Source organism: Lupinus angustifolius, chromosome LG03 (assembly GCF_001865875.1).
Source record: "Lupinus angustifolius cultivar Tanjil chromosome LG03, LupAngTanjil_v1.0, whole genome shotgun sequence".
In the NCBI taxonomy this organism is placed as follows: Eukaryota; Viridiplantae; Streptophyta; class Magnoliopsida; order Fabales; family Fabaceae; genus Lupinus; species Lupinus angustifolius.
The window spans coordinates 27,448,253-27,473,197 of NC_032011.1; the positions used below are offsets into that span (position 1 = coordinate 27,448,253).

At 33.5% G+C, this 24,945-nt stretch overlaps 3 protein-coding genes across 7 annotated transcripts; 1 reads left to right on the forward strand and 2 right to left on the reverse strand.

The window, feature by feature from the left end:
- Positions 242–7,363, forward strand: LOC109344296 (arginine--tRNA ligase, cytoplasmic-like). Of its 4 annotated transcripts, XR_002107311.1 has the most exons (19): positions 242–377; positions 678–754; positions 1,188–1,336; positions 1,499–1,574; positions 1,672–1,773; positions 1,971–2,186; positions 2,733–2,813; positions 3,384–3,467; positions 3,568–3,672; positions 3,929–4,107; positions 4,357–4,441; positions 4,875–5,061; positions 5,233–5,302; positions 5,909–5,978; positions 6,361–6,450; positions 6,557–6,625; positions 6,748–6,849; positions 6,990–7,180; positions 7,251–7,363. XR_002107311.1 is itself a non-coding variant. In XM_019583014.1 (18 exons), the coding sequence occupies exons 1-18, from the start codon at positions 266–268 to the stop codon at positions 7,098–7,100; spliced, it is 1,965 nt and encodes a 654-aa protein (XP_019438559.1). In that variant the 5' UTR covers positions 242–265; the 3' UTR covers positions 7,101–7,348. The 4 variants fall into 4 exon arrangements, 3 of the variants coding, with proteins under 3 accessions (XP_019438559.1, XP_019438560.1, XP_019438561.1); XM_019583014.1 differs by having other exon boundaries at positions 6,990–7,348; XM_019583015.1 differs by having other exon boundaries at positions 242–371; positions 6,990–7,348.
- LOC109344298 (serine hydroxymethyltransferase 7-like) lies at positions 8,193–11,891 on the reverse strand. Its single transcript, XM_019583020.1, has 4 exons — positions 10,758–11,891; positions 9,577–9,979; positions 9,244–9,336; positions 8,193–8,781 (listed from the first exon to the last, which is right to left on the reverse strand). The coding sequence occupies exons 1-4, from the start codon at positions 11,706–11,708 to the stop codon at positions 8,558–8,560; spliced, it is 1,671 nt and encodes a 556-aa protein (XP_019438565.1). The 5' UTR covers positions 11,709–11,891; the 3' UTR covers positions 8,193–8,557.
- Positions 19,139–23,161, reverse strand: LOC109344297 (auxin response factor 17-like). Of its 2 annotated transcripts, none has more exons than XM_019583017.1 (3): positions 21,826–23,161; positions 19,980–20,718; positions 19,139–19,327 (listed from the first exon to the last, which is right to left on the reverse strand). In XM_019583017.1, exons 1-2 carry the CDS (start codon positions 22,975–22,977, stop codon positions 20,017–20,019), a joined length of 1,854 nt encoding a protein of 617 aa, XP_019438562.1. In that variant the 5' UTR covers positions 22,978–23,161; the 3' UTR covers positions 19,139–19,327; positions 19,980–20,016. The 2 variants fall into 2 exon arrangements, with proteins under 2 accessions (XP_019438562.1, XP_019438564.1); XM_019583019.1 differs by having other exon boundaries at positions 19,139–19,490.

The following is a 24,945-nucleotide window of genomic DNA, read 5'->3' on the forward strand; positions in this document are numbered from 1 at the left end:
CACTAATTCCTTTAATATACTCTTTATTATTATCATCACACCCTCACTTATTATTTGCCAATTTTAAAAATTTAATATAAGGTGTCATGTATCAATATGTATTGATATAAGAATGTTTTATATAAGTGAATATTCACAATCTTTTTGATAACTTAGGGATAAGCTTTTTTTGTAGGAAATGTAGTGGCCCATTTTGATTATAATCTGATTATTTCACCCAAATTATATATCCATAGGCCCAATTATCTTCTTACAACATTGCTTTATGGCTGCAGCTTCTCAGTTCTTCCCCTTTCCAGGTCGCGCCACCCCTCTTCTTCTTCTTCAACACTTCACCAACGTGAGTCGTGCTTCTTACGCGCCTCAACAAGGTCCAGGTTTGATAGCACTTGTATTTTCTCTTACTTTCTTCAATCAGTCTCATTCTTAAAGAATTTCCATGTTGGGTTTTAACAAAACATTGGTTTAGTATCAATTTATCAATAAAGTTTCGATTTTTTGTTATTAAATTTAAAAGGGTATTTTTTGTGTGTGTCAGAAAGTATTATAGAAGTTACATTTGAAGTTATAATGTAGTTGTTATGATTATTGTTTCAATAGTTCTGGTTGTTTTTCTTATTCAGTCATCACTAACATGAGACAATTATGTTTGAATATTATTGTTGTTGTGTAGACAGATTTACTTAAGAAGCTTGCATATAGGAGATTTGCTTTGACAGCAGCTAAGGCACAATTCATATCCACCATGTCAGTGGTAAGTTAATTGAGTTCCCTTTGCTGTTGTTCAATTAGAAGAGGGTGAACTTGAATCAATGGTAAGGTTGTTGCTTAGTGACCATGAGGTCACAGTTTCAAATCCCGGAAACAAAGCCTATTGCATGCGGGGGTAAGGCTGTGTACCGTGTACATGTATCCTCTCCATACCCTACTAAGTGGCAGCCTCGTGCATTGGGCTGCCCTTAACGGTTTTGTTATCCTCATCCCTTAGGACAGAGTTTATGGAATCCAAAGTTGAATTTACTACCTTTGAAAGTGTGATACATTTAAACAAGTAAAAATTTTATGCACTTAGTTTTCCAAGGATGATATATCCTTTTGTGGCTTCTTAAACTCGGACCTTAGGGCTGAGGATAACAAAATCCTTTTTGTAATAAGATGGTTATCTTACCTTGCATGTTTGGATCCAGGGTGAAGATAATGTGAGCAGCGTCAAAAGGCGGTTGGCTCAGCTGTTTGAGACATCTCTCAGGGAAACTGTACCTGGTGAGCCAGATGTAGTGCCGATAGTTGATTCCTGCAGCGACAGATCTGGTGGGAAATTTGGAGATTATCAATGGTATGTGAATTTAAAGTTGTAACTGTATTGCGTATTTGCTAAAGATTGCTAGTGCACATATTTACAGACTTCTGGATCCTTTTAAAGCTAACTAAAAATGGATGGCCCAGTGCACGAGGCATTCTTTTTAATGCTAAGTACAGAGTTTTTTTCTCGGTGCAGTAATAATGCAATGGTTCTATGGTCAAAGATAAAAGGGAAGCAGACAGGATATAAGGGTCCCCCGGCTGTTGGAAAGGTGTAACTAATTAAGGATAACGTCTTTACTTTATTTTACTTACTTGCTTGTATGCCTTTAGTGTTAAATGATAATCTGTATGGTTTCGTTTGTGTAGGCCATCATGACAAATCTTCCTCCATCTGAAATGATAGAATCATGTTCTGTAGCTGGTCCAGGATTTGTGAATGTTGTCTTGTCAAAGAATTGGATAGCACAGGTGATTGCATTTTCTACCTTCTAATTTTAAATTAGAGATAGTATAGACCTTGTCCATCGTTGTTTTTGGTTTTTGGGGTATCTTCCTTCCACTTGATTAGATACTCTACTAAAAGGTTTAAGGTTTTTCCCTTGTTTGGATTGTTGAGCTTATTCATTGGCTTTGTTAGTACTCAACAGAAAATATTCCCCTTGCAGATCTTACTGAGGATGCTAATTGATGGTATTGATACATGGGCACCACTACTTCCCGTCAAGACGGCCGTGGTTGATTTTTCCTCACCTAATATAGCAAAGGAAATGCATGTTGGTCACCTGAGATCTACCATTATTGGGGACACGTTAGCCCGTATGCTTGAATTTTCACATGTGAAAGTTCTCCGCCGAAATCATGTTGGCGACTGGGGAACACAGGTACATCTCAACTTCAAAAGTTATTTTACTTTTATGCTATGCAATTGAAAACAGTACATGTTTAGTCTGATGTTAGGTGGTTTATGTCATTCCTTGTGACTAAATTTTTGGTATATGTCCTCAAAGCTAGGTTCCTTCATATGCCCCGTAACTCCGGGTAGTTCATTTGGAACAATCATTTAAGTTGACAAGCTCATGTTTATGAGCAATTTAGATTTAACTACCATTATTTTATACAACAAATGTTGGCTGATATAAATTGCTTTTCTGACATATTACATACCTCCTAATTGGATGAAGGTATAATGCGTGTTCTCTGTTATACTTTTTAATCTTGTAACCTGAAACAGTTGATATCTGAAAATGATGCCCGCTCTCTTTCTCTCTACGGAAAATAGCTCAGATATTGAATGCCCATTGAGTTGTCACAGACTCACAGGGATATCCTAATGACATATTTGTTTGAATTATACAGTATTTAATTATAGAAATTGTCATTTTTGTATAGGTACGATATAGCTTATAGTCCATCCATTTGTTTTGCAGTTTGGGATGCTGATTGAATTTCTCTTTGAAAAATTTCCGAACCCAGAAGAAGTTAACGAAGCTGCCATTGGAGATCTTCAAGTAAGAAAATATATTAAAATGAATTTTAGGCCAGTTATTCTTATTTATGTGTTTAATCATATATTTTTTGTTGATATCTCTTCATCCAGATCTGAGAAAGACGGCCATTTACTGCATGCTCATTCTTATTTAATTTAATTTCATGCTTGAAAGTAGAAACTATGCATTCCAAGTTATCTTAGAGTTAATATGATATAAGTGCTATTAAGTATTAAATCTAGCTAGGAAATATAAGCTTCTAGTTTCACACAAGCAAAGGCCTTGAGTAAAACTTCTAAGCAATTGGCTTTCTCTGGATATATTGCCGCAAGCTGTTTGTTTTTTGTTACCATTTTTTCTGTTTGAAATAAGTTCTATCCTTCTATTGTAACTTTTTTTAGTTTAAAAAGTTGAGTGAAGTCAGGCATAGCTGTTTCGTTATGTTTGATTATTAGTTTTCTCTTTGCCAATTCTTTTGTGTGGTAAATTTTACAATATATCTTTGATGATGAAGCACTTCTGGCATTCTATCAAGAGAAAAGTGAATTATTATGTGTGATTCTGAAATGCTGTGATCATGTGCATTTCTAGGCATTCTACAAGGCCTCAAAATTGAGATTCGATAGTGATCCTGAATTTAAGCAGAGGGCACAACAGGCTGTGGTCCGGCTGCAGGTAATTTATTCCCGAAGATTTTTCCCATTTTTCTATTCCTCAGATCCCGGGATGCTTGGTTTTAAAATTATGCATGTATTAATTATGATTTTGTTATCAGGGTGGAGAAGACAGGTATCGCAAGGCATGGAAGAAAATTTGTGAAATTAGTAGGACTGAATTCCACAGGGTCTATGAACGCCTAGGAGTTAGTTTGGAGGAAAAGGTAAAGGTTCTATTTTCCTTTTTTGTCAGCTCTGATGGGTAATATGATCTCTATTTTCAGTATCTCCGAGATAGATTTTCCAACCTCTAACCCCCTCCGAATGCATTATATAAGACCACTGAGATTTCCAGTGAAGATTATCAATGTTGCTACTGAAAGGGGGTTGGTTATGAGATGGTTATATATTTGCAGTTTTTTTATTACTTAAAATCAGTATTTTTTACAGTGTAGTGAATGATAACATATTTGGTCACAGGGAGAGAGCTTCTATAATCCGTATATCCCTGGGGTTTTGGATGAACTAGATAATAAAGGACTGATTAAAGAAAGTGAGGGTGCTCGTGTGATATTTGTCGATGGTGTAAATATACCACTTATTGTTGTGAAGAGCGATGGTGGCTACAATTATGCTTCAACTGATCTAGCAGCACTCTGGTAACTTTTCCTTTTCAGACATTTTTTAAATCCTGCTTGAATTGCTGGCTCTCTTGAGTGATTTAATTTTATTGTCAAATGTTATATCAAAATTTAATTATTTTGGATATCTATTTACCCCACCTTTTATGTGAAATTTTGGATAGCTAGTTCTATTTGTCTAAATTTTTATTTTTTGTACTAAACTGGTAAGAAATTGACTGAGGAAAATATATCGTTTGCGCTATCTGTGCTACTTGAACCATGTAGGTATCGGCTAAATGAAGAAAAAGCTGAGTGGATTATATATGTTACAGATGTTGGGCAGCAGCAACACTTTGATATGTTTTTCAAGGTATATCTCAAGTGATAATGTTCAGGGTATCTTATGGTTACTGCATTTTATTGTTCAAACTACTTGTTTTTGCAAGGAGCAACTTGTCCTTGTTTATTAACTTGTCTTCAAGGTTTAGAATTGTGCTCTGCAACCACAATTGCAATTTTGGCATTCTCTGGAACCACAATTTTTTGCAATTGTCTGAGGTGGTGATCGCAACATAACCGAGTCTGCAATTTAGAACGTTGCTCGTCTATATTTTGCATATCACACCTTTAGATAATTATTTTCTCTCAAAATTTTATTTCTTTATTGTATTAAATTATCAATCACTTTGTATTACTTTGAAAGTTTTGAAAAGATAAGTCATTGATCATGACACATTGATAATGGTACTGCCAATATTTCATTGAGTTAAAATGTCACAGATCCGCCTCCATTTTCATTTCAGGCTGCTAAACGTGCTGGTTGGCTGCCAGCTGATGATAGTCTGTATCCAAAAGCAACTCATGTAGGTTTTGGTCTTGTTCTTGGGGAAGATGGAAAACGATTTCGGACTCGCAACACCGAGGTTGTTCGATTGGTTGATTTGCTAGACGAAGCCAAGAGTCGCAGTAAAACTGCTGTTCTCGAACGTGGTAAAGTACCAGTTGCCTTGTGTGATCAATACAAATACGCCTTCCTTATCTGCATCCATGACATTAAATTTTTGCTTGATTAAAATCTATGAATGCATGTTCCTATTTCAATCTCATTTATGGAGACTTTAGACCCCAGACTGTTAACCTCCAAATCCTATGTTATTCTAGATGCTGCTAAAGATTGGCCTGAGGAGGAGGTTGAGAAAACAGCAGAGGCGGTTGGTTATGGTGCTGTTAAGTAAGCTCCTCTGGCCCTGAAATCTTCTTACTTTTGTTTTTGGCAAAATGAAATGTCCAGTGATACTATTCTGTAGTTTGCTTCTTTATAGCCATACTTTCTTGGGTTAATATGGACACAAAATATTTGTATTGGCTAGCAAAATTCTTGTAAACCGAATTTTTAAAGTTGTTATCTATAGGTTAGGTACTTTAAATTTTGAGCTAATGCATGGAATCCTCGTTTTTTTTAAAGAAATGCTCTGGATCCTTTTGTATATATAGAAATGCTCCAAGTCCTGTTAATATATATACTAATTGTCACATTGAAGTTTCTGATTATGTGTTATGTGCTAACTGATAAATAAAATAAATCATATGAAAAGTAAAGCATATGGGTTGCTAGGATGTTGCCTCTTTTGTGATTTTTCTTGCCAAATGCCCAACCCGAGGTTGTATTTCTATTCCACAGTTAGGTAGATTGGTTTAGTAACTTACGTCTGTCCATATGGTTTTGCCTTGACCTGACAAATCTTTTGCTTACATTTAGCTTATGACTGGGATAGAATGCTAAATGAGTTGTAGGCCTGTATCCCCTTATGTTTCTGTATTTAATCTGTGTTTACAGGTATGCTGACTTGAAGAACAACAGATTATCGAATTACACATTCAATTTTGATCAGATGCTGAATGATAAGGTGCAATTACTATAAACAAATTTGGATTATATACTAGTTATAGGGAAGAATGTAATACATTTAGCGACCATTCCTTAAAGGCCTTGTCGCACCCCCAAGGATAACTTTAATGTGTGGCTGCTGATAACTGTTGATGAATAATCACTGTTCAAAATTTGATAAATACAAGCAAATGGCAACAAAGCATTGATCTTTCAGAACCCACTCCCTTTGATGTTCTCTTCAGTTGTTTGCATCATCTTAATGACAGTTGCTGCCAAAACATCTAGAAAGAAATGTTTATGAAACTCGTTTTCGTGATTGTTAAACTCTTTCTTCATTCCTTGAAAAATTAACTAGTTTAATACTTATGTCTTACCTTCCTATGCTTGTTGTGTAACAGGGCAATACTGCTGTTTATTTGCTGTATGCACATGCTAGGATCTGTTCCATTATCAGGAAATCTGGTAAAGACATTGAAGAATTAAAGAAAGTAAGTTTATTTTTCTTCCCTAGGTGATGGCTTACCAGTTTATTAAATATTTTATATTTAATTTGTTATTATTGTAAAAAAAAACTAATATTTAATATCGTTACAGAATGGGAAAATAGTGTTGGATCATGATGGCGAGCGTGCATTAGGGCTTCATCTGGTACAATTTTCTGAGGTAGGGCACATGAATAATGAATAATATATATACTGTTCTTGAAACCCAGACCCTTATAATATTAATAAGTTTGTTACTTGAGCTCCATTTTTCTTGCACTCATAGGCTTTTTACCTTTTCAGATTGTTGAGGAGGCGAGCATCAATTTATTGCCTAGCACGTTGTGTGATTACCTCTATAATCTGTCAGATATCTTCACGAAAAAGTTTTATTCTAATTGTCAGGTATACTTTTAAATCTTTAACTTATGCTATGTATAAATTTCTTGAATGATACTTCAAGTGGGGTGTCATAATACAATGTAATGAAAGAATAATGATGTTTAGATTTCAAGCCATCTAATTCAAGTTGTTGCTCTGGGCAGGTTATTGGGTCACCTGAGGAAACTAGTAGGCTGTTGCTGTGTGAAGCAACTGCAATTGTGATGAGAAAGTGCTTTTATCTCCTTGGAATTGAACCTGTTTACAAGATATGACCCATCTGCATGAAAACTGTTAAAAACAACTTTTTGCAACTGCCATATTTTTGTACACTAGTGTAGGAAATGTCCACAATCAATTGTTCTGGCAAATTTATTTATTTGCATTTGAGTGTGAAGACAGTAAAAATAGTGAATGCTGAATAACAATTTTACTGACAAGGTACAATTAAGTTTGTTTAGATACTATATTTAGTAGTTGAGAAAATTAGTTGAGCAATATTTAAACATTGTCATTGCATTATCAGAACTCGTCTTAAACGATGATTTACTTTTAAGTAAAAGTTATACACATAAATGATGAATGACATATTGTTACTGTAAAGAACAATCCGATCCACTTTGGTATTGTGGGCATGTGAAAGCTTTTCTGAAGATGGGGTAGGGTTGGAGACATGGCTATCCTGTTCAAGCTAGACAAGTATGGAGGAGACTTCAACCTCATCCGAAGACGAGCTTTAGTGCACATATTTGCACTCAGACAAATGCATATTGTAATGTACTTAACTTCTAGTCTGGTATGCTTTGGTTGTAGTCGTTCTTCAATCTGGTGGGGTTCAAAGAAACACAATGATGGCTGTTATGGTGCGTCAAGGAGGTTTCGGTGCCTTGGCTAAGGTTAGGTGGTGTTTTTGGATTGGGAGTCGTGGGAAGTGGTTTTCTTTAATGGGTTAATCAGATAGTTTATAAATTTTAATCACTAATGCTGATTTTTAAGTAATAAATCAACCATGCTTAATCTTTTAACGACCACTATGTTAACCTTAAACAACAGTATATTAACCTTGGCCTATGAGAAGTTCTAAGAAATATGTTATGTATCCTCCTGCTACTTCTAACAAATCCTCAATGAAAATCAGATATTGAATATCTTATACACTTTAAATAGATTGGGTAGGTTTTTGTTTTTAACACTTTGTTAATTAATAAGAATGATTAGACCTCAAATTTTAATTCCTACTGCTATAAGCCTAATATAACCCATGCATTAGGCTACATAAACAGGAACAAACAGGGAAATACATATTCAGTAATGACAACAAAATAGTGTCAGGACATTCCAATTATAACACATGTTAAGATGAGCAGTGAACAGTAACACTTTTCTTTATGTATTTCCTGTTAAAACAGTGAAGTGTAATTACATAAGTTTTTTTCACAAACAAAGGTAGCCACAAAAGTTGTGGTTGGAGAAAAAGGGCACCAGTATGACCCTTGAATAATTTGTACAAACTACAAAGTCAAAGCAATAATAGTTGCTGAGTATGATTGTATGAAGGGGGCATGGTGATCTGAGTCTATTTGCATCCATAATCTACATGAGCCAACTTGATAAAGATATAAGGGGGACCTATGGTTACCATGCCAAAATAATTCAAAAAAGTGGAAGGAAGGTAAGCCAAGACATAATAATGTCAAGGATGTATGGATGCTGCCTACTTTGTAATTTCGAATCAGATATCGAATCCTGGCATTGCTAACTGGGAGGCAAATGTTTCAACCCGGTTTCTGAGTTCATAAATATCTTTGTTATTCTGAAGACCCTTGAGAAAGTCTTTGGATGATTTCCCATGATCCCTCTGTACAATACTGGTAATTTGAGCCGCCCTCAGAAGAAAATCAGCTATGGTCTCAAAATCTTCCTCCACACAGCCTCTTGATGTCATTGCAGGAGTGCCTGAAAACCGATGAAATAAAGAAACTTGAGAACAAGAATAAAGCATGAAGGCATTTATAAGACATAATAGTATTTTGTTTAAACATGGAAATTATGTAATATAATACAATGGGCATGAAGTCGAAGAGTAATTGTGAATGGATGGACCGTGAATGGATAATATATGCTCTCATGAACTGGGAATGGATAGGCAAAATAAATACAGATTTTCTTTCTTTACATTGATTCTTTAGAAAATGAGAGAATCAATGGACCATTTATTAAATCTATGGAAGTTGAGCTTCTAGGAATTGATTAACATTCATGACAAATCATAAGCTAAGCATGAATTATTAAATCCTAAATTAAATGGTCTGACAAACATGACATATTTGCTGCATCTGCAAACATATTCAACCAGAAAAATCATGTAAATAGAAACTATTCAAAACCATATTTATGTCTAAACGAGAGGCTACTCACCAATTCTTACTCCACCAGTAGAAATAGAACCATAGATGGCACATTTGTTGAGAGTGATGTAACACGCCTCACAAACCTTCTCATAGTTTCTGTCTGCATCGCAAAATAATATTATTTAGAGAGCAAGCTCAGCTCAACTTCAACTTTAAGGACATAATTTATAGGAGAAGGGAAAACAATTATCAGAAATCACAAGTAGCATACAAAACATGCAACCTAAAACAACAATAGTTTTGAAACAAAACAAAAAGCCTAAAACAACTAAAGCTATGGAATGGAGGGAATAACAATTTTCACATATATTTGTAAAAACAGAGAAGATTGAAATAATACCTATTAAGCCACTTGCAGTTAGATCCCAGAGCAATAGATGATTATCAGTCCCATCAGTCACCAATCTGCAGTTTCTTTTCAATAGGGACGATGCTAATGCCTGTGCATTTTTCTTCACTTGCTGCATGTATGCTTTATAATCTGGAGATGCAACCTGTTTCAAAGCTATGGCAAGAGCAGCAATGTGATTGTTGTGAGGACCTCCTTGTAATGAAGGGTATACAGCAAAGTTGATCTTATCCTCAAAATCGTAATTATTATTGTCTCCGTGACTAAGAGAGAAGCCTTGCTTCCTTGGTTTTGGCCCTCTTCTGTAAAAGATTATACCTCCCCTTGGACCTCGAAGACTTTTGTGGGTTGTTGAGGTAACAATATCACAGTAATCAAAGGGACTAACTACTTCCTGTAAAGAAAAACTGTCAATATACGTAGAAGCACATTCACACATGGAATGTGAAAGTAAAATTCTTTACGAAGACTCAAATACATAAGAGGAATGGCACATTTGGCACTTAAGCATTAAAAATGAAAGAATCCCAAAACTGTAAGAGTTCAAATACATAAGACATTTCTTCAATAAGCAATAATGCATACTAGAAACCTAAGAACAGACTAATATAAGAAACACAAACATAACCAATGCATGCTTCCTGGCCTACATAAGCAATTGCACTTCCACTATACATAAATAGCAAACAATTCCAGCATTAGTTTGCTTCATGAAGTTGATTAATAGGGAAAAATAAAAATCATCTAATTTCATGTATAATTTTCATTTTACAAAGGCAAACATGAAAATATTCAGGGAGAAGAAGAAAAGGCAGAGAAAGAATAGGTAATTTGGTTTTAGATGTTTCCTTCATGCTTAAAGAACTAATAGGAATTCATATCCATATATACATAGAAATATTACTAAAATCTGCTGTGTCTAAATGTCAAAAGGCTATCATGAATTAATTTTTCTTTCTATAAACATACAGTGAGTCAGAATATGTTGATACATGCACCTTAAAAAATGAAAAGCAAGGAACTATATTTTACAATTCAAACTCATAGCTGTCTCTACCCTCCAACAAAAACCAAATCATAATAACAACAAGAATTACAAAATTCATAACTTGATTTGAACAGAAATAAGTTATAACAAACATGAGAAAGGATGAGTTATATAGAACATGTACCTTTGCAGCCACAAGGCCACTGATATGAGCCATGTCACACATCAAAATTGCTCCACATTTATCAGCAATCTGTCTGAACCTAGCATAATCCCATTCTCTAGGATAAGAACTCCCACCACAGATAAGTATCTTGGGCCTAAAATCAAGTGCTTTATCCTCAAGGTTTTCATAATCAATGTACCCAGTTTGAGGATTAACCTTGTAAGGCAAAGTCTCGAAGAAAATCGACGCCGCAGAAACCTTCTTCCCACCCATAGTATAGTACCCATGACTCAAATGTCCACCAGATGGTGAATCCAAACCCATAATTCTACCCCCAGCATGCAAAAGTGCAGTGTATACAGCAAAATTAGCAGAAGTACATGAATAAGGTTGAACATTAACACCCCATTTTTTTGAATCAAGATCAAAAGCCTCCAATGCACGATTACAACATAGAATTTCAATTTGATCAATGTAGTGATTACCAGTATAGTATTTTGCACCTGGCATTCCCTCAGAGTATTTATTTGTTAAAGGGCTACCTAATGCTTCCATCACTGCTTTGCACACAAAATTCTCAGAAGCAATCAATTCAATCCCTTTGAATTGTCTTCTTTTCTCTTTCTCCATGATTTGGAAGATTTCTGGGTCTGCAATTCCAATTGATTTGTTCCCCCAACCTTGAACCCAATTTCTCTTTCCCTCTATGGTCCTATCCACATGGACACGTTTTGAAGGGAAATATGAATGTTGTGTCTCTCTATTCCTCTTCAGAGAAAGAGATTGACCCATGAAATTGATGGTTTCATTGTCCTCTTGAAATTGTTCAAGGTTGCTTTCTTCTGTTTGTGATGATGATGCTGATGATGACGATGATTCGTGTTTGAACAGAACCGTGTGAACAGAAGGGGTTGATGGGGTTGACATGTGTGAACTCAACCCAAGAGTTAAACCTGACTTAGAATCCATTGTTGAATCAGAATTCACAAACAAGTTTAGATTTTGATCGATTTTAAGCTTCTGGGTATGTGCAGAAACAACAGAAACAGTTACAAGATGTTGATGCTGGGTTAGGATTTGAGTAAAAATCAGATTTTTGACTAGAAATAGAGTATATGAATAGGAACAGATACACACAGAGAGAGAAAAAGAGAGAGAATGAATTTGAGGGGAAAATGAGAAAGAGAGAGAATGAATTTGAGTGAAAAAATGAGAAAGGGAGAAGTAGTTAAAGGAGAAAATGAAGGGAATGAATGTGGTTAAGAAAAAGGGGAAGGGGTTGGTGTGTGTAATAGTGTTTGTGGGAAGAGTGAAGGTACAAAATAAGCATATGCGAAATGCAGAGTGGGTATTTCCTAAAATGGAAGAATGAGAATGAAAATGGCGAAGGATACAAGGTTAAGGTTTAACCGGGATTGAATCATGGCTAGGTTCATTTCCGAGTGTTCATTCTCAACAATAAGTACACCGATTCTTTTCAGTATAATATATGAGAATAAAATATATTTTATTATAAAAAGATAAATTATCTCATTTAGTCACTAAAATCGTAACATGTGTCATATCTAATATTTTTTTATAAAAATAATTCTAAAATAAAATGAAAATGATACATATGTCATACTTTTATTGGCTGAAATACATAGTTTATTCTTATAATATATAAACAATATCGGTGTAAAAATTTATATAAATTTACTATATCATTCACTACTTATATGAACAAATTACCTTTTAAAAATCTTATAATTAAATATAAATAATAAATAATTCATGATTAATTATAAAACTTATATACTGATATCGGTGGATATATTTCTTTTATATCTTCGTGTCTGTTGGCGAATACTGTGTGATACTTTATATTCAATTTTTATATATTTCATTTTTTTTAATTAGAATGTATTTGTTGTGTTCGGTGTACTTTATATTATATTTTTGTGTGTTTATGATAATGTTTAATTTAATGTGAGATATGTGGTTAATTAATGCATTGGTGGTGATTGCTTATGATTATATAATTTTTTTGTAAAAATTAAATACTGTGAAGGGCAAAAAAGGAAATAAAAATTACACCATGAGGGAAGTTATTTCAAGTTTTGGCTTTATATATAGTATAGATATTTTCAGTTTTGGGCATTCCCTTAACTGTATTTTGTCTTCTTAAAAGGTGGCGATTGACTGTTTAATATTCATTTTTGACAATCCGTGGGGTAGTATTTAAGATTTTATGGGTAATAGGGAGAGAATATATGTAATAAAGATATGAATTTTATACACTATTATTCATCATTTATATTTAATTATTATTTACTTTTTAAAAATAATGTATCAAATATATACACATTTTTAATGACAATCCATAAATATTATATTATAATAACACGTATGAATCTTTATTCTCTCATGACTCAGATACCAATAAACTTTTTTCAGTTGGAATATATGACTTGCAAATCCCAATAGAGAAAATATGAAAAAGTACAACTCACCCCATTGCAAAAAGAGTAGAGATATGTCTAATTCTTTCTCTATATTAATTCAATAATATTAGTTGGTATAATTTTATTGATGAAGAAAAGATTTAATATGTATATAATTGAAAGTAAAAATATTTTTTACATCGTTAGTAAATCATTCATCACTCATATATTAAATATTATTAACTTTTAAACAAAAATAATATAAATCAAAAAATAAAAGATATATTGATAATGTAAAACTTTATACTAATGATAGATAGATTTTAAACTCTATGAGAAACAATGATATAAAATATTTCCACTAGACTTTAATAATGATTCTTGTTAAATGAGCATTAAAATTTCAATTTTTTAATTAAAAACTAACAAACTAATCCAAAAATATCTTTAATTTTTGAATTAGATATTTTAATTTAAACTAATCGAACCTATGTTATAAATACTTAAGATAAAAAATATATATTTAAAAATCGATCAAAATTGAACCACAAACAAAAACAAGTATATTACTAAATAATACTTTTAAAAAACAAGAATCGTATTACTTAAAATAAATACTTTTAATTTTAAATAATTATATTACATACATTTCACATAAACGATATTATTTGGTTTTCATTATACTTTAACTATACTACTTTATATGATATAATGAAGGTCATTTTTTATTACTTTTGTATTTACCCTTATTATTAAAACAATATTTTTCTCATACTTATTCAACAATTTAACAATACTTTTTTTCTAAATGTTTACAGGAAATAAAAATATTAATAAAATAAAATAAAGTTGACATAGGCAAGCTCCAGAAAGTAGTTGAAATGTGTTTGTAAAAAATTTATTGAAGGATTTTTTCACGAGCAAAAAATACAATATTAAAAATGATTTGAAAAGTTTAACTGACACCAAGTTTAATTTCCCAAAAGAATAAATAAGAGATAAAAAATTATAAGATTATTTATTCTGGTTCACTCCAAGAACCATTAAATTATTCTTTTAGAAAGATTTTTCATTATTTTCTAATTAGTATAAAGATTAAAACACAAATTAAAACTTGAGTCTAAAACTCACTTAAGAAAATGTAACTATAATAGAATATTCAGTATACATAACACACCATTATTATTGAACATTTATTTATTTTTTGTTGATTTTAAATATTTTTTTGAAAGTCAAAATTTTGTTTTTGATCTTATCTTCTTTTACTTAGCATGTTGGATAAATTCCAAACTTACCTGACCGGAATTGTTGTTAAGAAAATATTTCCTTCATTTTTGTTGATGCTTGTCGTTGGAGTAACTATGGTTTTTTATTCATTAGGTTAGATTTACTTAATACTGTGTTTGTCATGAAACCGCATCTGCTGCCTCATAAAGTATGTCACTCCATATATTGCAACTTTTGATTAGTTGAAAGCAATGACACATGAAGTGGTACACATTTATAGTGTAAACTTCGACTAGACATTTATATTTGTTGACAGATTAATCACAAACCTCATGAGAGATTAGTTTCTTATCCAAAAAAAATGACAAAGATACCATCAATACCAAAAAAATCAGTTTAGTAAGTTTCAGAACTCTTCTTCCTTAGAGCAATGCAATAGAGTTATTCACCAGTTTTTGCTAGTTCATAGCAATGTTAACATGACGTGACTATCATGTTACATTACAGTAAGGTTTCATACATCTATCATTCTATACTCTATTAAATAGGAATCTCGTGCATATTGCTAGAAGAAAATATATATGGAAAATGTTATTCACCTTCTTTTCTTTATTTACTTTTGTCTTATGTACATTTATCTGACCATGTTTGTTTTCATCTTCGGAGGACTTTATTATTTGTTTTAATATTTTTTATAGGTTGGAACTACATATTGTTGTAAAAAGTAGTATCAATTTACCCTCCATGATTTCAAAATGGACTCTTGTGAAAGCATATGAAGACAAATTTATTTAATTGGGCAAATAAATTAGAGCAAAGATAGAAGAAAAAACACTAAAGATTTTAATGTATAAAAACCTTCCCACTTAAGAAGTAAAAATCACTAGACATGGTTTATTAAGTATCTCTACTATGAAAACATAATGAGCATCAATTGTCTTCTTAAAAACTTTTCATTTTCATAGTTTTTTGGCGAACACAAATTGACATAAATTATCTTCTTAAATAGTGCTTAATCCTGAAGATTGTATATTCCTTGTAACAATGTCTCAATGCTTATTTCATACCTTGCAAACTTTTCTTCGAATAGCACATTAAGTGCTCATTATCAGATTCTTCACAGTTTTGTGATTGCTATGTGTAAATTTATTATTTAATGTCTCCATACAAGAATGTGATCTTAACCATCAAGTTGTTCAACTTCGGTTAAGCTAGTTGTTACACCCACAACCACTCTAATAGATGAACATTTCACCACTTGTGAGAATATTCTATTGCATCATTTCACTACAAACCATGCTTTATATATTGGTCTTGAGCTTCACTCTTTAGTTTTAAGCATATATGTTTCTTTTTCAAGTATTTTCTTTCTTTGGGTAGCTCCACCAAATAATATGTGCAGCTAACATGTAAAAAGTTTATATCTCCTGACATGGCTTTAATCCAATCAATTAAACTTGCATTTGTTGCTTTACTCGCTCTAGTTATTGGTGCATTTATGGGTCTAACATCCTTAGCTAAGGATATGGTTGTTAAATAGTATAATCTTGATCTATTTTTTTGTGTAAGGGCAAGATATGTCTATTGATGGATTTGATCTAGATATTGATTATGATTTATCTGTTGAGGAGTCTTCCCCTGAATCTATACAAGTATAAACCTCAAGTTGTTTCCTATGGTCAATATCTTTGATTGTTTGATCCTCAAATAATACACATTTCCATGTCTAACATCTTTTTTATTGATAGGATCTCATAGTCTATATTGAAATTCATCTTTTTGAAATCCAAGGTATATGCTTTATTTGTCTTTGCATTCAATTTTTTAAGTGATGAAGGATGTCTTCTTCTTGTCCCACACTCGAAGTTTATATCACCTATCATGCATCTCAGTTATCTTTAATTGTTGTGCTCATTCTCTCACTTCCATCATTCATTGGAGAAGTCTTCAGTGGAGTCTTCTCTTTAGTCTGAATCCATACACCTTACAATAGGCTTCAAATCAAACTTTATATTCTTCATTGTTGACTACTCCCATACACTTTAGCTTCATGTTGGTTAATGCTCCATCTCACCATGGAATTATTTGAATGCATTTAATACTTGATCTTTGCTCTTCACCAAGTATACTCATACTTACCTCCAATGATCATCAATGAAATAACAAGGTAATAGGCTCCTCTAATGAATCTTTCAAATGGTGCACACAAGTTCAAGTGCTTTTTGTTGCCTTGTGGGTGCATATGGTCACTGAAAATTAACTGTGCATTGTTCGAGAGAAAATCAGTACGTGATTCTGAGAGCTAACCTTTTATACTTGTCAAATGTTCTTTGGCGAGCATCTAGAGAGTTCTCTCACCCACATGCCTTAGTTGTCTATGCCCAATATCTTTTGAGTCTATTGCAACATTTCTTTCTCTAGAATAAATTATTCCTTGCATAATGTACAAGGAACCTTCTTTTAACATGTAGCCATCAAAGGATTTTTTTTTTTATAATTTCCACTTGCTAGCACAAAGTGGCTCACAAAACTAATGTTATCCATCATTCTTCACCTCTCTAAGTACAACCTAGCTTCATGTGTTTGATGATAGCATTAACCACCAATACCCACAATTTTTTTTGTAACATGGTTTCCCATCTTAATAGTGCCATAATTACCTTTCTCTTATAATTTTAAAATTAATGTTCATGTGGACTTATTACATGGAAAAGTGAGATTGGAATCAATAATAATATAAGAATAATCACAATATACAACATTCATGTATTTGTCTTGTCCAAATAAGAATATATCATTGTCGACTATTGATGGTTGTGATAGGCTTATCATATATCTTCCTTGATCACAAAGATATGGGTGAACATTTCACGTCTTCTGGATCCCTCTAGGAACCAGCATTCAGGTCTACTATGTCTTTATCTACTACAATAATAGCATATCATTAACTTGTTAAGTGATTGGGAACAACATCCAATTATGCTTGTTTTTTCCTCTAGATTTATTCCCCCTACAGGTTTCACTTATTCCTCGTCTCTCGATAATGTTTACTTCAAACTAGAAGGATGTACCTCATTCTTTTTTCTTGGACTATTCATTCAATAAATTGTCTTAAACATGATCTATTGAGATCTTTCCTTCAAGAACAGAGTTGCTGAGAGTGACCACCAATATGTCTCAACTTTCAAACAACAAACCAAATATTAGAAGCGTGTGCAACTCGTCGTCTATCTTCATCTCTATCATTCTTAATAGATTGACCAAACCCTTGAATGTACTCAAGCGCTCTATGATGCTCTAACCATCTTTGTGGTTGAGTTTCACGGGTCTAAGATGGTTGAGTTTCACGGGTCTTCTAATAAGATGCATATTGTTTGTGAGACTCTTCTTTTGAATCATAGGTTCAGCTTTGACCATAAATTATAAGCATTTGTATAAGTAGATATTCGCTCAAAGAACTTTTGTCAATGTACTTTTGAATCATTGTTGGGTCCCGAACTTTTTTTAGTCTTACATAGTGGCTAGGCCTTGCAAGAAATAGGTTTGGACATATCAAATAGGAATATTTGTTTGCAACATGTCTCCATCATAGGAAAAGTAGTATCAAATTTTCCTCCTCGGCTTAGATACGAAAAAAGTACTAATGGAAACACTTGCATAAAGTATCATTATTGGGCAAATAAAATAGAGCAAAGATAAAAGAATAATAAGAAAGATTTGAGCATGGAAACCACTTCCCATCCCGATAAGTAAAAAAAATGTGGGACCTGGTATAGAAAATATATTGATTATGAAAAATAGGATTACAATGGATTCTACTGGGAAGATTTCTCTCAATCTCATCCCACGGGGATAGAATACAATATATATAATATCTCAGTAGGATTTTTCACTCTAGTTTCTTGTCATGATCTCAATAATCTCACCATATAGTAGAAATCACATCTTTATGTGTTTCTAAGAATTTGGTGCAATTTGATCTCACCACATGCACTATTTTTAATCGCTCATGTGGCACAGCAGTGCACCTCCGCCAACATGATCGTGCATAGACGACATACTACAAAAGCCTAATTTGAACATTTCTAGTAACTCTCTAGTCAGGAAAGTGGCACAGTCGTACTTCAAATGAAATTTGTTTCACTTAATTTCAACCTCATGCAAGTCAAAGAATGGCTCTTGTACTTTTATTGCAGTTGTGCAATTTGTTTCACTTAATTTTCTACCCACTCTAAGTTGAATAACTATTTAACTATTCTTTCCTATAGCATTTTAGAAGTTATTTGTTTCCTTACCAGGTCATATCCAGTGATAACCAATAACAGACCATAGTCATTGGTTACAATTTCTAGTGTATTTCGCCTCAATAACAAATCTATTTTATTCCATGCTGCATATTTATGTTACTGGTTATCTATACTTATTTCTGACAAACTATATGCGCCATGGAGTGTGAGAATCCAACTCCTGGCAGCGTTATTTTGAACTTTTAGGCAATGCAAAATTTTGCACCTGTTTGAAAAAATCGCTCCAGCTGAAAAGGTCGACAATAGATATGGACACCTCTTTTTACATCACTATCTACAACACTAATTTTGTGTGTAGAAATTGTAACCAATGACAGCATCGAGATGATGTCAAAATTACGACAATTTGAGATGCCAATATATGCACAATCTGCAATCCAATTCTACCAAGCAAACAATGTGCAATCCAATTCTACCAAGCAAGATTGGAGAAACAATAATATGGTAATCAAACTTGTGTCTGGAAATCTTAGAAGTTTGTCAGACATCGACAAATACACTTAAAGCAAATATCACGAAATTAGTTTAGTTGTTTCAAGTATCAAAGAAACTACGAAAGAAAACCAGCACATATTTATTTATTAATACCGGAAAGTCAGAAGGGGAGTCAGCTTCCTGCCCGCTGAAGAACCTGTATGAAAGGCAATAAAAGTTAAGCAGAAAAGTAAACTAAACATGAATTTCAATCACATAATCACAGAGTGCCCTTACAACAAATCAAGGTAGCGTGGATAAGACATTCACGTCCTAGTCGAGCAATTACAAATTGCCCTTTTTTCCTCGTCAAGATAGTACTGGACATTCAAAATAAACATTCATTTATTGTTCTGCATTCATGCTAATTTAAAAAGAGAGGGTAATCCTATTCATTCAACCAAAACTTTCAGAGGCCCACTGAGCTTGCTAATCTTCATATAAGTTTTGGCTGCAAAATGGATTGTTCTCAAGATTGTTTAGAATATACAATCTGAAGTCCCACAAGGATGAAAATTTTCTTTTTCAACCCAGCCGGTCAGAAAACAGGTAGATATACATTGAACACTTTAAGAACACTCAGGAATTTTGATCAGTCATGTCAATCTGCCATGAAAACAATAACATCTAATCATCAAAGTTAAATGTGGGGTGATGATCATAAGAAGGATGAAATTCCCATTGCGATTTCCACTTTACTACATTGCAGGTAAAAGCATCAATTATGACTTTGGTTTCATTAGTTTTTAAGACCCCATGTGCAGTATCACAATTTCACAAACATGGTAAAGGTAACCCAGTTAGCATACCTGAACAGCTACTTGTCTTCTTGACAGACAGCTACTTTCACAAATTGCATTGACCATCATCAAGGCCGTCGTCAAGCCTGTCTAGCATTTTTGAATAACCCAAAGAATATTCCAGCTTGTCCATGACTTTAATTTCAGTGCAACCCTTAGAGCTATCATGACTTGTGTAACAAGGAAGATGCAAAACACTTTCAATAGGCTGTTTTGTTTCAATGGTGGCACCAAATAGCTGAATTGAACCAGACCCAGCTTTTGTTGACTTGCAGTTGTGGGCCCCAAAAAATTCTATGCCAAAGGAATGCAAACTACCCTGGCTATCTGGTGACAAGTTGTCAGATTGAGAGCTACCAATATTTAGCTCTGTTGACAAAGTATTCAAGCTTGGTGCTGAGTTGTTCCCAAAGGAATTTGCAAAATACAGACGAGACATATTACCAGAAAAATTGTAAACATCAAGTGTAGAAAAAAAATCATGCCTGGCTCCCTGCATGCCCGCAGGAAATGTACCATAACTCGACAATGTCCGATTTAACTGTCCCATTGTTGAATTAGAGTATCCTGTCATAGGAAAGAAAGGGTCTCCCTCACCATCAGTTAAAACCAAAGAACCATGGGCAGCTCTAAATCTTTTGGGTGGGGTGAATGCTGTATGAAGTGCAGGTGTGGCAGACACAAGTTCAACCTGCCAAGGGCTGACCAGCTTTGCATTCTGCAAGACTTCAGGTTCATCCCATGCAACCTATGATGTTAAGATCAGAAATTCATCAGTCACTTGAGATAGATGATAACTTTCAGAAATTTAACCTCTGTAACAAAGGCTTCTTTCAATGGAAACAATATTTTGTAACAACTGACATAATATAATACCAAGATTCATACATTAGAAATTAATGGTGAGAATCTCAATAACAGTTGTTGACAATTTGACAGGGCAAGTCAATGAAGATTTTTTTGGTGCATGGGAAATATAAAAGTCAATGAAGATGAACTCATACAAACACAAAAAAGAAAACTTGCATTTAATTGCTCTTCTCATAAAGGCAACAGGGACCGTGTATTTGGTACAACAAGAGCAAATGAATATCAAATATTGATGCCAAATGTCAACATGCACTTTTATGTCCATCAAAATGAGCAACATCATGTTTGTTAATTTTAAAACATTGCTCATCTCTTACTATATATTTAATAACAATACCATCAAAATGACAAGAATATATAGTGCAAGATAATGTAGTTCTGTGTGAATTTCACTTCACAATGGCAACAATTGAGCCTTATTCCACTAGACAAAACCACCGACATGGATCAAATAACACCATTAGACTCCAACAAACTAGGTTCAAGTGTTCAACCATTTCAGCATCAGTTGTGTTTTTGTAACCAATATTCAGTAGGATGTTAGTAGGAAACATAATGCACGTGAAACTAGGAGATTATAGACTTCATAACAGACCAAGAAAAATATCCTGCCAATCCCAAAACAAACTCCATGCAAATGAACAGTTTTAGCCACATAACTTTTGGTGGTTGATTAAAAACACTATTGCCACACACAGCTGAATAAGAAATACTGATGCAATTCCTCATACAAGTTTTTATTTAAGCACTTCCACCCCCAACTGATATAACTCACGTTTCAAAACATTCATATCAGATAGTCCTTCGTGGTAGATTAAAATCACTTTTGCTGCATACATCCTATTCTATCTTTATTAACTCAGCTGAATAAAGACAGAAAGACAAGGTGTAATTCCTGGTACATAATCTAATTTTGAATCTCAATTTTCAATAATTTTCATATAATCAATCAAAATCCATAATGTGGCTAAATTTTTTGCATAACCTGAAGCATGTGCCAAGGAGAACCTTGCCACTGCCCATTCTCAGGAACACACACAGCAGACACTGTGCCCTGAAACCAGCTCATCCTAGATGAATCCTCAGTCTCCACAGCCATCTTTACTCTCATTCCAGGGCTCCACATAACCCTGCTCGCTTCATCCACAATCTCCGCCTTCACCACAAAATCCGACCACCCAGTACTCGGATAATACACAACCTCAAAAGGCATTCCCCGCACTGCCAATTCAGCCGCCTCAGCAACCTTCTCAGGCTCCAATCTCCCCTTCCCGTTCCTCGAAAACCCTTCCTTCACCACCTTCTCCTCCTGCTTCTTCTTCTCCCCTTCCTCATCCCTTTTCCTCACCCCACCAACACTGAGCATCATCGCGCACCAGTCAGTGCCATTGCCACCTCCTCCACAGCCCCTTGAGGAAGACCGCTTGGCACGGCGAACTCCAGCGAATAACTCACCCTTCGAATTCTTCACGAAAACAACAGAATCCCCCGCGACGAGGTTCTTGAAGTTGACAAACTTGCTCCAACCAGTAGTGAGCAGGTGGCGCCGAGGCGTCCCACGGTAAATGTGGCGAAACTCCCACACAATGCCATGGATATCAATCACCCTCAGATTCTGAAGCGGCGGATCTTCCTGGAAATTCAGCGGCGGGAAAATCGAATCAGCACAGAACCTCGGAACAGAGAAACCACCACCATTGTTAGCATCAGAAGGCGTCAGAATCTTAGCGAACGAAACGACAGCGTTTTCATCACCGTCACCGGAACCATTTCTATTTTCACCAGCACTATCCGTTCGCCGAGGAGTGAGAAGAAACTGAGAAACAGAACCACGATTGATAGGCTGAAGAACGAGTTTAACGAAAACCTCGTCAGTGTTATGATCAGCGAGGAATTGAACTTCAACGATTCGAGCAAGAACGTAGGGAGTAGAATAGACATTAGGTGATAGTTTTTTCGGTGTGGAAGAAGCTTGATCAATATGACCTTGAAGGAAATAGTAAACCCTAGAATTAACGGTTGGGATTTGAGCAGAAGCTCCGGCGCAGGCACGCCAAATAGCGGCGTCGATAGGGGAAGGTTGCGACGGAGGAGACGGCGGAGGAAGGGGTGGGTTTGTTGATAATTGACGCCGCATGATGAATGAAAGAGAGAGAGAATTTGAATTGTAATGAAGAATGAAGGGTTTATTTGTTTGAATGATTAGGGTTCAAACATAATAAGTAGTGTGAGTGTGAAAGTTTGTTGTGTCTGGAATGAAATTGAAAAAATTGAAAATGAATTGAAGAGATGATAATAATAATAATAATGATAAGAAAACACAACCTCACTCTGTGTGAGTGAGTGAGTGTGAGAATAAAGAAGAACGAACTGCACTGAAAGAAATGTATTAAAATATTATGAGTAACAGAATAGAGATAATTACTCCTTCTTATGACTGAATGTGAATACTACATTTTATGACACGTTATCACAATATATTTGAAAAAACAGAGACTCGGTACTCTTCGTAATCCAAAACCGTCATTTTTAAGAACCGGTAAACGATGAGTAATTATTGCAAGTGTCAATTAATCAACCAATCCAAAACCATTTTTTAAGGGTCAAACTATAAATGGTACTGTAGTAATTAATCATGTTACTGTAGTAATTAATCATGTTAATGTAGTAATTAATCTATGTTACTGTAGTGATTAATCTTACTATTTGAATGCTTTAGATTACAACTATTTCTGTTTAGTAATTTGAGAGTGAGACTGTTTGATTATTATTCACATTATCTAATTATTAAATATTTTGAAAAGTTAAAATTGATAGACAAATTATTGAAAGATCATTTCATTTTCTTCAAGTAGTTTCTTGAAAATTAATCTTCAAATATTATAAGTTCATTTGTGAAAGTTACAATTTTCCTTTAAATTTTATTTACTCAACGAGTAATTTATAGACTAATTCAAAAAAAACTATAAAATATTTGAAAAAACACAAGCTCTCAGTGCAGGATAATACCTCTAACTTCTCTATTCACACTCCTAGCAAAATAATTATATTTTTTTTTTTTTTTTATTTTATAAATTGGTCGATAAGAATTATAAAATAAGTATTGATTAGTGTTAATAGTCCCATCCTTAATAATATATAGGATCAAAGCAAATAAATTTGATACGATGTATAAATTTAACATTACATATAGAAAACCCTAATTTTGGAGAAATAGGAAAGTAAATTTAAAATATACTTATATTATCATGACTAGGAATAAACCTTATCATTTATATACTTGATGGTAAGAAACAACATAATTTTATTTATTTATACGTATATATAAATTAGATTGCCACCGAGTAGAACATAAATATGACCCCTTAATATAGTTGTCAAAGTTTAAACAAAATACTTGTGCTTAATATCTTACAACTCTACCAATTCAGCTTACCCTCAAGGATCATACTAATCTTCTTTCTTCAATTTTTTATGCACATAAAAAATGTTCTCCGTTGAGAGTATAAAACTAATAATTCAAGATGCATGTAGAGATCATATAGTGAATTTTGAATAACATCTTTTTTCTATAAACACGATAGAGATTGAACCCATTACACTTAAGATTTTAAAGTGATTATCAATTATGTTAGGATTTTTTCGTATTACAAAAAAATATATAATTTTACATACACATATATGAGGTAACCTCGACGAAATAAATACATTGATCAGTTATCATGAAGTGTTAAATTGGAGAAATAATTGCATAGTTGCTAATCAAAAGTCTCAATCAACATATCATCATAGATGTTGAGTTAATAACTTAAAATTATAGTTGAATAGTTATATATTCGAAATATAAATATTTATACATAATCAATATATTTTCCATAATTATCATTCATTTATGAGAAAAAATATGTGCACTTATTCAATGTCATTGTTATTAGAAATAAAATGTAATCCAAATGTACTAGAATATAGTTAGTTGCATTAGTGAATGATTGAGTTAAGTTTGTTGAAACTTACTATTTTTAGTTAGGGGAGTTTTGAAATTCCGTTTTCTTTATTGTGTACTTTCTTTAAGTAGAAAGTTCTTCTTTGTTAAACAATGTCTTTG